The sequence below is a fragment of the Ursus maritimus genome, unplaced genomic scaffold, assembly GCF_017311325.1.
Source record: "Ursus maritimus isolate PB19 unplaced genomic scaffold, ASM1731132v1 scaffold_2, whole genome shotgun sequence".
Classification (NCBI taxonomy): Eukaryota; Metazoa; Chordata; class Mammalia; order Carnivora; family Ursidae; genus Ursus; species Ursus maritimus.
The window spans coordinates 32,903,382-32,917,272 of NW_024424452.1; the positions used below are offsets into that span (position 1 = coordinate 32,903,382).

The 13,891-nt window shown below is 46.9% G+C and overlaps 1 protein-coding gene across 5 annotated transcripts in view; it reads right to left on the reverse strand.

Moving 5' to 3' along the window:
- Nucleotides 1–13,891, reverse strand: part of RBFOX1 (RNA binding fox-1 homolog 1) — a 331,573-nt gene that overhangs the window by 165,046 nt on the left and 152,636 nt on the right. For 3 of the 5 annotated variants that reach the window (XM_040635353.1, XM_040635351.1, XM_040635352.1), the window contains exon 2: nt 8,056–8,298. In XM_040635353.1, coding sequence (XP_040491287.1) covers nt 8,056–8,298 — 243 coding nt within the window. Of the gene's footprint in view, nt 1–8,034; nt 8,299–13,891 lie in introns of those variants that run through there. The other 2 variants (XM_040635355.1, XM_040635354.1) reach the window with 2 other exon arrangements.

A 13,891-nucleotide genomic window follows, 5' to 3' on the forward strand; every position in this document is an offset into this window, starting at 1 on the left:
ATTTTGAGAATGAAAAATTCAGGACAGAGGAGAACACTCTGATTTCCCATTAGGAATGATGTGATTTGTTCTCATAATTGTAATGGTTCCTATGGCAGAGCGTCTACCGTGTGCCTGTCACTGTGAAGCCCTTCCTTGGCATTATCTCCTCAGGACGTCGCTGCTGCTCTAAGCCTCACATATACGGATGCCGTAAGTGATGCTCAGAGAGGTTACGTCACATGCCGACGGTCCCGCTCCGTGTCAGAAATGCAGTGGGAACTTCAGGCTCTTCACTCAATTCTTCTCTGATGCTCTTGACAATACCAAATGGTATTTATCTCTGACCCGTCATGAGAACCTTCACTTCCACCGGATTCCAAGGCCATCATCCTAGTGCTGTGACAGGACATTACACACATGGGTCTCTGATGCTCCCAGCCAGGCTGCCCCTCTCAGAGTTATCCTAAGGTGGGATTAATCGTGCCTTCTGGCCCATCAGGACTGGGAACTGGGGCTTTAGAATGGTAAAATGGCCCTGGTATTGGGGAATGAAGGCCTTTAATTTACCCTGAAAGCCATGGGCCATTTGTTTTAAAGCTATCTGGGAGGCAGAAGCATAATACTTGGCCTCATGAGGGAACAAGAGGCCGTTCCTGTGTCCTTAAGGTAAATGTGAACCTTAGGCAAATAGAACTGGTGTGGACAAAACAGCTCAGCCACACTGTCATCTGAAAAGACAATTGCGAAGCTACCGAAACGTGTTATTGGAGTTTGCTCAAGGCACAGGTCTCAAATAAGAGCACACGCTAAGCCTGTAATATTGCACATGCTTGGGTCTGCTGGGGCCCTCCCCAAGGTGGGACGGTGATTCCCAGGCAAAAGCATTCCTGTCTGCGTTGCAATCTACACAGAGAAGAGCCCGGCTTGAGCACCTGCATGTGCCTGGGGAATGCCTTCTGGGCTTCAGCCCTCCTTAGGACTTTTGGTCTTGAGTCTGACACACCTGGTTTGAAGCTCTAGCTCCTCCCTGTTAGCTACAAAGAACTTCAGGAGGGGCGCCTGGGTGGCACAGCGGTTAAGCGTCTGCTTTCGGCTCAGGGCGTGATCCCGGCGTTATGGGATCGAGCCCCACATCAGGCTCCTCCGCTGGGAGCCTGCTTCTTCCTCTCCCACTCCCCCTGCTTGTGTTCCCTCTCTCGCTGGCTGTCTCTATCTCTGTCGAATAAATAAATAAAATCTTTAAAAAAAAAAAAAAAAAGAACTTCAGGAAGTTCCTTGCCTTGGTTCCTTATATAATGCTTTATATGGGGATGATAATGCTTCACATATACTTTTTTTTGGGGGGTGATAAAAAGTCATGATAACTTGAGATTGTGCTTGAAAAATGCTTAGGACATAGTCTGACACTCACTGAGCAAAGACCACTATTTTTGAGATTGCTATTCCCCAGTTACTGTTTTGATGTGGCTACTCAGCCTATCTTTAGACAGGCATCCCTCAATGATTTCGCCAAACTTTAAATGTGAGCAGGTGAGGCTGAAATCCTCTTCCAGGGAGAGGAACTCTCTGGTGTTCTCCAATGCAGCGCTGAGGGGTGTTTAGAAGGGAAGAGGAAGGGGGTTTGGAGAAGGGGAGAACCCCAGTGGAGGAAGGAAACAGTAGGGATAATACGAGCAGAGAGGTCAAATGCTCCAGCCCAAATGGTGCCACAGAAGGTCTAATCCCAACAAATCTGGAGTCCACGTTCTTCACTGACCTGCTACTTTCAATTGGAGAGCAGGACTGAAGAAACCAGAAGAATTTTAGATTGTTCACCCTGGTCTCAGGCATTGGTCACCTATACTGCCTCCCGGGAGCCCTTGTGGGGAATACCCCAGAGACTGAGGAAAGAGGCCAGACTTTGACATGAAACAGACCTGGGCGAGGCTCTCCATTCTGCCACACAAAACTCTCCCAAACTCACAGTGTCCTTAGCCTCTTTGCACCTCTGCTTCCCCAGTGTAAAATGGGAGTATGGATATCATTTAAAGGGTTTGGTGTGGAGGCAAAACAAGACGAGGTGTGCACAGCACGCATCATGGTCTGTGGACCATAGCAGGCCTCAGTCAATGGCAGCATACCTTCCCTTCCCTCTTTCCCGACAGCAGACAACTCTCAAATGGTTTCAATTCTGTTCTTCTGTGAAGAGGAATTAGAGATGTAGAGATTTTATTTAGAGACAGAAAGATAGAAGAGAGATTGAGAGACAGAGAGATAGAGAGAAACACACACACACAGAGAAGGAGACAAGCAGGCTGCTATGGACTGAATGTTTGTGTCCCCCAAAATTCACATGTGGAAATCTCCCCCCCCCCAAGGTGATGATATTGGGAGATGGGGCATTTGGGAGGTGATCAGGTCATAAGGGTGGATCCCTCATAGAGAAGCCTCAGAGAGCCCCTCGTTCCCTTCCACCACGTGAGAACACAGTGGGAAGCGCACCCTCACCAGACACGGCCATGGCCACCGCCACCACCATGTTCTCGGACTTGTCAGCCCCACAACCGTGAGAAATGAACGTCTGCTGTTTATAAGCCACGCAGGTTGTAGTATTTTTGTTATAGCAGCCCAAATGGGCCAAGACACACGCACAAAACATTTCTGGAAGGAAATATAAAGGACTGGTAACTATTACTTCTGGCAGGGAGACAAAGAACTGGGCTTGTGGGCACTAAGAAATTTTAGTTTTTATTGTATGCCCTTTTCTCAAGTGTGGTTTTTTTAACCACAAACCTGAGTTGCTCTAATATAATGGTAATTTAATTTATAATTTAATAATTAAAACTAATTTAACATAATAATAATACCAACAGCAGCAGTAGCTAATGGACAAAAAGGAATGCACTGAGTTTTCCCCACACCTCAGCTACACTCCTGGCTTCTAAAGCAGAGCCAGGCTTTAAAGGGGATGAGAACAGGAAGTCATCACCAGCCAACGTCTTCACTTCTTAAAGGTATGAAGGAACTCCGGAGACCCAGTTGACTCTGTAGTTGGCAGTGGCTGAGGGTCAGGGACTTGGCTCCTCGAGCAGAGCCTGTCCCTGTCAACAGAGCCCGGAGCTCAGGGACCTAGCTCTAGGACCCATATTCTTTCTCCCGTCAGATCCCAGAGCTGGTGGGAGACTTTACACAGACTGCAGAGGTGTTAAAAATAGAAGTTAAGTTGCTATTGGAGATACATGGAGAATTCACTACTTGCAAATCTCTAATTATAATATGTCAAGAGTAAAATACCTTGTCAGGAGCGGTCGCTAAGATAACAGAGTATTGGCTCTGTCAACACAGTGATCCCCGATGTGTCTGGAGGCCTACGTTGAATAGACACCCAGCAGAAACATGTCCTGCAGGGACTCATTTCAGCCCTTGGGGAACGGAGAGGATGACCTGGGAAGTCTTTTCTGTCTGTACTTTCCTCAGCTCTGGTTGGGAGCTCTGGGTGCATCCCGCTTCCCTTTTACAGCTTCTGCACTTTGTGTTAAATCATGTGCATATATTAGATGTTCTTGGAGCCTACCAGATGGATGGATGTTTGCTCGTACCCAAAACTACTCGGTTTCTCATAGAAATGATGTCCTCGACAGTGCCCTCAGACTGGCATTAAGAACCATGCACAAGGACAGTTAGGGTAACTCCAGGCACAAGGTGACGCTGTGGAGAATAATTAGGTAGGCTAAAGCAGGGCCATGGATTCCAGCATTGGGAGAACATGGGTCTGACCCACTCAGAGGTGAAATTCCTGCCTTAGGTTAACGCAGAACCTGGAGTGAAGGGGAGGTACGCTCGGTACATGCACGAGGATGGAGACATTTGGAAGCATGCTTGTCATAGACCATGTTCTGCTTGGTTGAGTCAGGAAAGTACAACTGAGTAGGTCATGGGCAGCAGAAGCATCTTCCATCTTGGCCAAGAGAGGAAAGCATATGCGTGGAATCATGTGTGGTAGAAAACAAGATGGCTTCTTTTATCTTCCTGTCCCTCCCTGAGGCCAGGTAAGCCCCCTCCTTCAGTTTAGAATGGTTCCCCTTGCTTTGAAACTTCCTGGGACAGCTCGTCTCACCCAAATATCACTAGAGAAGACAAACGGGCCAGCTAACCAACCTTCCACAAATTCATATTCTCCAGGCTCAGAGAGGCACTTGTTGTCACTCAGATACTCTAGGAATCATCTGAGCCAGATTCTTAGCATGTTTGTCCAGTTTCAGGAATCATTCTATTGCTCCCAAACTCCTCTGCTTCTCTCTGTCAGCTGATGATGGTGACTCCATCCCTGAGAACATGAAGGCAACAGAGAAGGAGCCCCTTACAGTATTTCCTGACTTGGAGATTTCTCTGTTTCCTCACACATCCACTCCTTCTTCTTGCTGTGGTCTGAATGTTTGTGCCTCCCCCCCATTCACATGTTGGAATTGTAAAGCCCCAGTGATGGTGTTAAGAGGTGGGGCTTTAGGGGGTGATCAGGTGAATGGGATTAGTGTTCTTATAAAAGAGACCCAGAAAGCTCCCTCACTTCTTCTGCCATGTGAGGACACAGTGAAAAAGTCCCAGCTATGCACCAGGAAGGGGCTCTCACTCGACCACACTGGCACCTTGATCTTGGACTTACAGCCTCCAGATCCGTGAGCAACAAATTTCTGCTCTTTGCAAGCCAGTCAGTGGGATTTTGTTACAGCAGCCTGAATGGACTAAGACATTTCTCTTCTTCAATCCTGAAATGTTCCCCAAATTTCACAGGAGCCTTATGTGTAGTGGCCCAAAGCTGAAAACAACCCAAATACCCATCCATGAGTAAATGGACCAACAAATCGTGGGGCATCCCCACAACGGCTTGCTACTCGGCAATGAAAAACAGTGAGCTACTGATCTAACAAGACAGAGGACCCTAAAAGCAACGACACCAAGTGAAAGAAGCCTGGCAAAAAGAGTGCATGGTGTTTGACTTTGGTGCTCTAAAATTCGAGAAACTAAAAACTAAGCTATAGTGAGAAAATCAGATCTGTGGGTCCACCCGGGGAATGAGGTAGAGGGCAGGGAGGAAAGATTGTAAAGGGGAAGCAGGAAGCTCTGGGGGTGATGGAAATGTTGGTTACACAGTCTGTACATCTGTCATTGCTCATCAAATTGCGTGCTCTAAATACACGCAGGTTATTGTGTGTCAATTATAAGTTAATAAGGCAGCAACACAGAAAGTGTTTCTTCTCCTTTCCTAGACCACTTGCTGTATGTGTTCACCCTTGGTCACCTTCTCTCCTGAGTCATCATTCCCTACCTCCTGTTCTGGGTCCTTCCGCCTGTCCCCATAGGTGCCTTCTCCTTGGCATAAAATAGGACCCCCCATCCACTCTTGTACAAACTGCTTCCTCTGAACTCTTACGCTCCTCAGTTGCTATCTTTTCTTTCTCTTGACTGCAAGTGCTTATGATGGGTAGTGCACTCTGACCCCAACCATTCCCATTTACTTCTCAAGTCCTGGCCCCCTGGTATCTCCATGCTCTAGAGCTTATCACATTACAATAACAGAATACGTATCCTATATTCTCTAGCAGACCAAAAATCTCTCTAAGGAAAGAGAGCACGTCTGCTCACCGTTTCATGGCACTGCAGTGCCTGGGGCGCTGTGGACACCCAACACCCTGTTTAAATTTGTGATCTCTAAAGAGTTCTTTTTATGAGAGAAGGATACTGAGCATCGCAACTTCCCAACTGGATTAAGATCTCCTTTTAGGTATGCATCGTTAATCCTTCCTTTTAAGATTTCACTTTCTAACTCTTCTGGCTTAAACTTGTTCAGTGGCTCCCACTGCTCCTCATGTGCAATTCCACCCACATATCAAACCCACCAGGCCTGTGGGATACAGTTCCTGATGATTGTTCCCATTTTACCCTTTGCCACCGCACCCCCGGACTGTCTTCACATGGCCTAGACATCCTGGGCTCCTTTTAGTTTTTTGAACAAATCAAGTTCTTTTCGACCTTGGGACCTTGACCTTGGTATTCCTTCTGCCTGGAAAGCTTATCTTCTCAGCTGAAATACCATCTTCTTGGAGAAAGAGTCCCAGACTGCTCATCTGCAGGCGGTACCCCTGCCCATCTTAATTCTCCACGGCACCTGTCTTTTCCTTAAGAGCACGTACCACGTAGACAGCTGTTTGATTGACACGTGCTCACTCCAGGACTCTCATGCTAAGTTATAAGAGGGAAAGGATCATTTCTGCTCAGTTCAACCACGTCACCTGGTACGAGTCCTGGCCACGGTAGAGGCTTAAAAACATGCATGAACAAATGGCTCTCCCACGGCAGGTTACTATGCTTGGCACATATTGAGGCTTAATAGATAATGTCTGAGTGGACATTATTACATGTCTTTTTCAGTCCTAAAATAACTTTCTGAAGCCCTACCAACATTTCCTGTCACAAAATAAGCAAAAACAAATAAACCTGGTAGTCAACACAGCCGATAGCAGACACGTGCTAGACCAGCAAACCCATTTAATAAACTCGTCCCTAAGTCTAACAGCCAGATAGAAACAGGCAATAGCAGCACTAGTCACAAAAACCCAAAGATGGAAACAACTCCAATGCCCATCAGTAAACGGATGGGCAAACAAAAGTGGCACAGGCATACAGTGGAGCAGTATTCAGTCATAAAAAGGGAACAAAGTACTGATACATGCCACAGCGTGGATAAACCCGGAAAACATTCTATCAAGTGAAAGAAGCCAAAACCAACAGGTCATATATTGTATGATTCCATTTTTATGAAATATCTAGAATGGGCAAATCCATACCGAGAGAAAGTGCATTTGTGGGAATGGGTATTGTCTCCGTAATGGGTATGGAGATTCCTTCTGGGGTGATGAAAATGTTCTGGAATTAGATAGAGTGATGGTTGCACTGAACTGTGAATGTTCTTAATCCCACTGAATCATCTGAGTTAAAATGGTTAAAATGGTAAATTTCATGTCATATACACATTCTACCAAAATAAAAAAGGGGAGATAGGCAACAGACCATGTTAGAATGTATACTATTTTTTAAAAATCTCCAAACCTGACCTTGAAATGAAGTACCAGGTAGCAAAATAGTAAATGGTTACTTTGAGGGTCAAGAAAATTTCCTGCTGTAAACCAAGAAATTCCCTCACAAATACTGGTTTTCCAGAGGCCTAGGGGCAGAAGAAAGAGGCACGATTGCCTTCTACCTACAAAATGTTCTAGACTAGCGGCCTGGCGTGCCCAGGCTTCTAAAGAACACCACAAAACAAGGTTTCTCAAATGAACATATACATCTTGTGGTATGCATGGTTATTTTAGGTCACACACAAATGAACAAGTGTTTAATTTTAATAATTATTTTTGTTTAGGCTTATCTTTGATTAATAGCCAACAATGCTAGTTTTTAATTTATGGTGGTGATAAAATGTTTCTTCTTTGTTTGCTTATTTTTAATCCACTGAACGCATTCATATGCAATAAAATATACTCTTTCTTGTGCATAAACTAAACGGCCACCATCAAGATACAGAACATTCCACGACCCTGCAAAATTCTCTGGCGCTGCCCCTTTGCAGCCTAGGCCTCCCCTGCCCTATGGCTCACACAAAACACAGAAAAACACAGGTAAATCTTAAAGGGATGAAGAAGCTGAAGAAGCTGAAGAGACAGGGGCTGCGGTGGGGAGGAGCTGCACAGGGGCCTGAGGTTTCTTTCTGGGTGGTGGAAATATTCCAAAATTAGTGAAAGCCCCTGGTTGCACAACTCCGCCAATCTATTAGAAATCAGTGAATTGCACACCAAAAATGGGTGAATTTCTGGTATACAAATGATATCTCTATAAAGCTGTTAAAGTTACATAGTGTATGATTCTACCGAGTGGAGAGAATTCCAGAAAAGGCAATAGGAACAGAAATTAGATGAAAGTTTCCCTTTACCAATAAAGGCAGTTAAGGAAAAATGTGTTGATTAAGTAACCGGAGAGGAGGCCTCTAGACAGGTGAACTGGGCGAGCTGCTGCGACAGGGCCGGCCTCAGGGACTGCCGTCGCCGTGCCCGACACGGTCTGCGCGCTGGTGTCCGCTGCGCTCTGCTCCGAGTGCGTCTGGGCGGGAGGGTACAGGTTCAACGTGTGCTCGGGGACTGTGGTCTGGCCCGTGTACTCTGGCGCGGGGTGGGGATGAGGGGCCGTGTATTCCGCGGGGATGCCGTTCTGAGGGGGAGCAAACTGGGCCGAAGCATAAGGCTGAGCCATTGTGTCCGGGGCAGCTGCTGCTTCCTGATTACCCTAAAGAAAATCAGAAAAGGTCAGAGAGGGTGAGAACACCGTGAGAGGGCACCAGGCAGAACCCTTCCCTGGGGCGCAAGGACTAGTTCTCTCCCGACACTTTGCAGGTGCCAGCATGGTGCAAAGAGCCCGAGATGGATGCACCCCACTTCATCTTCACCAGACTCGATGCGGAAACAGTGCTCAGCATGTATACAGACGTAACCCCATTGCGCAGACGCAGAAATCGAGGCTCGCAAGGTGCAGTCACTTTCCCCGTGTCTTCCAGCCCCATAGCCAAAGACGGAGGGTCTGTGCCCTGCCCGATTAGATTTTTTCTGGCAGATCCTCCTTATTTCATTCCCATTTTGGAACATGTGAGCATGTAGTTGTCTCCAGTGACAGCAGAGCCTTGATTTGATACTTAAAATGCCAAGAGAGATTAAATTGAACGTGTGTGTTCTTGAGAGGAGAGACAATTCATCTAAGCATTTGAATTTAATCAAAGTTTTATGTGACTTGGCTCACATAATGGGATGGGGGGTCCTTTTAATGGTCACCGTGTTGTGTGTGTGTGTGTGTGTGTGTGTGTGTGTGTGTGTGTGATGTTCCCAGAGCCAATATGAAGCAGCCAATGGAAATTCAAGACCTAATTTGGACAAAGACGGCACTCTGTGATACTGTGGTCACAATTTTAAGTATCTTTACAAAATGCTGGACTTAACTCAGCCTCATTAGTCAATGCCTCCCCCTGCCCCCTGCCTTATTTTTTTTTTATAAGCACAGAGTATTATATAACAATTCACCCTTCCAATCTAGGCAAAACATGCAGTGTGATCATTACAGTTAAGTCAAAAGAATTTTTAAAAAAGCCCCTGAATTCAAATGCTTCCATTTCAGGAAACATCTATTTCTCTCTACCCCCACCCAGACCCTCATAACTCTACTACCCTACGCATACACACACACACACACACACACACACACACACACATGCACACTGCACCAGAAACTGTAACCCCTAGGTCCAAATTTTTCATAATCTCAAAAGAGATGGGATCGCACAGTCAGGGAGAGAGAGAGAAGCTTAGCAATTAAGCACACCAAAGAGCTGCTTCTCCCATTGTCTGTGGTCAACCAGATGTGACTTCGGCCCTCCTAGAATGATACCAGGGCAAAAATGTCAGAATTGCTCACATCTCCTAGGTCCCCACCACCAACATTCAAGAGTCTCTCCAGCTAAAGCAACTTGAGCGCAGTGCAAACATTATGACAGAGAAGGGACCAAAAAAAAAAAAAAAAAAAAAAGTTTATTCTCGGAGCTGTGCACAGAGCTTGTGCATTTGTTTAGAAGGGACCTTAATTAGAATGTTAAAGATGACACTTCGAAGAGAACTAAGCTTAGGATAAGTTTAAAACATTTTGCAAGTGAAAACATTCCCATCACGCCCTTTCCTCCCCCAGACGAATGTCTCCAAATGTCTGTGCCATTGGAAGCAGAAATGCACAGCCCTTGCTTGCTTTCTGTCTAACGTCTTTTCTTCGCGTTTGGGGCTGTGCAGGCTCTGTCTGCACTGTGGCTGGGTCCCTGCACGTGGGAAGTTAACCCTGACCATCCTTGGGAAGCCACGTTGCCATTGCTGTGCATTGGTCTTTTCATCAAGAATACCACCTGGTTTCCTTTTAGGGGACACATCCACTCTCAGCCCATCAGAATGCAGATGGGGATGAGCCCTGCCTCAGCTTACCTCCAGACACAGTCATGTGACCCTGGCTAATCAGGGTTCCATGGTCAGTCACAGGGACATGGGTTCATGCTCATTTACCTAAGCCAGTCAGTGAGTTAACCTCTAGCAACACCAAGGAGGCTGAATCCTGGAACCTCCCTGGAGTTTGGGGGAGGAAGTTCCCTTTCCTCTGGGATTGGTAGCTGTAAAAATAATGCAGCCCTGGAGCTGCCAAAAAGTGTCACTTGAGAAGGACCCATCTAAAGCAGAAGCCAATCCAGAGGAAAATGGAGCCCAGAAATTGAGAAGCAGGTCCACTGAGTGCCGGTGACATCACAGGAAGCCTTGGACCCAGCTTTGCCTGCAGTTGATAACACCACTGTTTGCTTCACTTACATGAGTCAGGAAAGATAGTTTTATTTTCTGTTACTTACAACCAAAAGAGTCTGGACTAATAAGAATAAAAACATCCCCTCCCATTTATAATCCAGCTAGCGTCCTTCTCTTCTGCGGGGCTGCTCAAGGAACATAGTCCTCTGTACACAAATTCCACGTGGAGCCACTTCTTTCTGGCCGATGAGAAGCCCCAGAACCTTTGGGACCTTGAGAACCCTCCAAAGGCAAATCCATCGTGCCAGATTCTGCTTCCGCCCAAAGGTCTGTTTCAGTCCCCTGCTCCCTTCGATCTGCTGCTTCTTTGAACTGAAAGCCAGGCTTGTGAAAACTCCAGGTGTGGCCCCATAGGAGAGCATGAAATGATCCCACAAGCAACGGCAGAGAGATGCTCACACAAAGAAAAGGCTTCCCTCCTCTGCCTCCATCAGAAAACACTTTTATGGGGACACACAGGCCTTTCCACACGACAGAGCAATCTCAGGAAGAGTGACCTATCCCTCACAGGTTCCCAAAAAAACTGCAAGGGCTTTCTGTTGGGATCTGAGTACTCTCTGCATTGGAAGGAGAAAGGCCTGCCCTCAGGAAGCCAACAGTCACTCCATATTCTCCACACCCAACAAGTCTACCCGATGGCTGCCCCTCTGCTTGGAAAACCCTCCCATACTCCCTTGCCTGGCTAGTCCTGACTGTCCTTTTGGGTCCCAAGCCAAGTCCTCCAACAAGCCTTCCTTGACACTGAGCCCACTTCAGCTATGTGTCCTCTATGCTCCACTGTAGCTGGTGGCCACATCTCACAGAATTCCTAGTGCTGCCACTGCTTGCTTATTTGCCTGGGAGAGTCCTCAGGGCTAAAGACTGTGTCACATTCTCCATTCCATTTCCAGTGTCCCACGGCATGCTAGCTGCAAAGTAGGCATTTATCAGTGTTTGTGAAGTGAATGCATGCTCGAATAATGAACTCCGGGCTCTGAGAAGCTTAACCTGGCAACAGGACATAAAGTGGTAGGGTAGGGGGGATAGGAGCGGGGTTGGCAAATGACCTATGGGACAAATCCGGCCCACTGGTTGTTTTGTAAATAAAGTTTTATTGAGACACAGCCATGCTCATCATGCTATGATGACAGAGTTGAGTAGCTGTGAGAGACCCACAAAATCTAAACTATTTAACCATTTTGGCCCCTTGCGGAAAAAGTTTTTAAATCAAGGTGGCAAAGTTATCACTAAATATGGGGACATCAATTAAGAAGCCACCATTGCAGACGTAATGGTAAGTTTGGGCAGGAAATAAAATTGGCAATAAAACCGGAAGAGAGAGAAAAGGGGGTGCATTCTCCCTAAACCAAGGAGGGAAGCTCAGCCAGAGTTGTGGACGGGCGGTACTGAGGATGGTGCCCAATGGAGAAGTCTTCTTCAGAACATGCTTTCTATCTTCGTGCCTCTGCCCTTTAAGCACACACATGCACATGCAGACTTCAGACTCAGCACAGTGGGCTGCCGAGGGGAAGATCCGAGGCGGCTTCAGGCTTCTGCGCTGATGTGAAAGGGAGTCCTTCTTTTCACCAGTGCTCAGAAGACACGCTGAGGGATGTTGCTTTCTTCTCAGGCCTAGAAGGTGCCAGGCATTGTGCTGGGGGCTTGGTGTCAGTACTTCTTACACAGGTAACACAGGTGACTACTCCCCTGGGGACATCTGACAGTGTGTGCAGACACTTTTGGTTGTTCCCAGCGGGGGGACGGGTTGCTGCTTACATCTAGTACGGAGAGGCCAGGGATGGTGCCAAACACCGTACGGTGCCTGGGACGGTGCCCACCACAAAGGATTACCTATCCCCAAATGTCAATCTCGCGGAGACCTAGGATCCCTGCTTTGCATGCACTGCCTCTTTCATCCCATATTCCTTTGCTGTGAAGGAGACTGCAGTACAAAACCAGGAAATGATTGTGCAAGGTCATAGCAACAAGTAGCTCTTAGGGAAGCCAGGAGCCGAAAGGACACCAGGTGTCTTTCACCTCGCATGACTATCACCTGGTGGAAAGGTTTGTTCCCATTTTGAAACAAACAAACCCCTCTTGGTCCTACATACCCCATGGCCTCAAGACCTGCTACCCAGCTGGCGCTGTGTTACACCTTACGAGGAGTCAGGTGCTGGGGTACCTGATGCAGAAATACCAGTGTTCCGTTAGCCAGACGAGCCGCTAGTGTGTGTTAGATCAGCAGCCTGGAAAATCTGTGCCACCACAAGCCCAGGGTCTAGCTTCACAAGGTTCTCAGGCTGTCCTAGGAAAGGCAAGGGCCAACTGGGGACACAACACCAAACCTTGTGCCATTTTGGCAAACCCAGGGCACCAAGCTCTAGGGAGTGTGTCCATGGTCGCCAAGGAGCCCAAAGCTAGCGTTCAAGTCCACGGGGCTCTGGACAGCATTTCTGCTCCTGAAGTCCTCAAACAGATGTTAGTGGGACCCCCCACAGTTACTTATTAACACTGGCAGCTGTTCCAGAGAGACCCTAATTAATATTCCCAACATTTGCACTTTGGGCTAATTATGGCTAATATTTAATTAAGATCATTGTACTTCCTATAGAATTATTTTTCACCTTCAAATGGCTTCAGAGATGTCTTTATTTCCTCCCTAGTGATGTTCCTGGATTCTTAGCTTGGCTGAAGTGTGTTTTCTGGAAAAATACATTTGCATTAAGGGCACCTTTGGCACTCCAGGTCAAGGCAGATCTTGGGCACGTGAACAGGCTCCTGGTTGAAAGCTGAAGCCAACTTCACGGAGGTGACAGTGACAGACAAAAAGTATTTGGAGCATGCCGGCTAGACATTCCCTCATTTGTAGAAGCTGCCTTCTTTCTTCTACTCCAATGCCAAAGCCCCACCTTTCCCTAAATAAGTGGGATGATCACAGGGATTCTGATATCTACTGAGTCAGGATGCTTGTGGGTGTCCTGAGGTGGTGGGGAGGGTGATTCTGCTTTGCACGGAACCCCCACATCAACCAGCAAGTGCCGCAAGAGATTTTCAAACCTAACATCAGATGTTCAGTGCCTGGACTCTCCTGGGTTGCTGATAAACACACAAAAGATTTTTTTTTTTTTTTTGAAAAAAAGCCGAGACCTTAAGGTTTTCACGTCCACACTTGCTGCTGTGGAAGTGGATAGAGACTTGAAATAGAGAACAGTTATTAGGAATGTAAAGGAAACTTCCCTGTCCTCATACCACAAGCCTAGATCAGGGCAGCAACTCAACAGCACGATGATGTGGGACCCCATCATTACCTGAGACACCGCAATGGGTGGCTTGGACTCTAGTTACTGAGAGCAAGAGGATTATTAAAACGCAACCAAGTCTGAGTCACCAAAGGGAAAAAAAATGCCATTTCAATTTAAATATTTTACTGAAGCATGAAATAGCCAGGATATTATTGCTATTTTAAGACAAACACCGTAATCTGACTATTAGCATAGTGTGCCGACTCTCCTGCATGC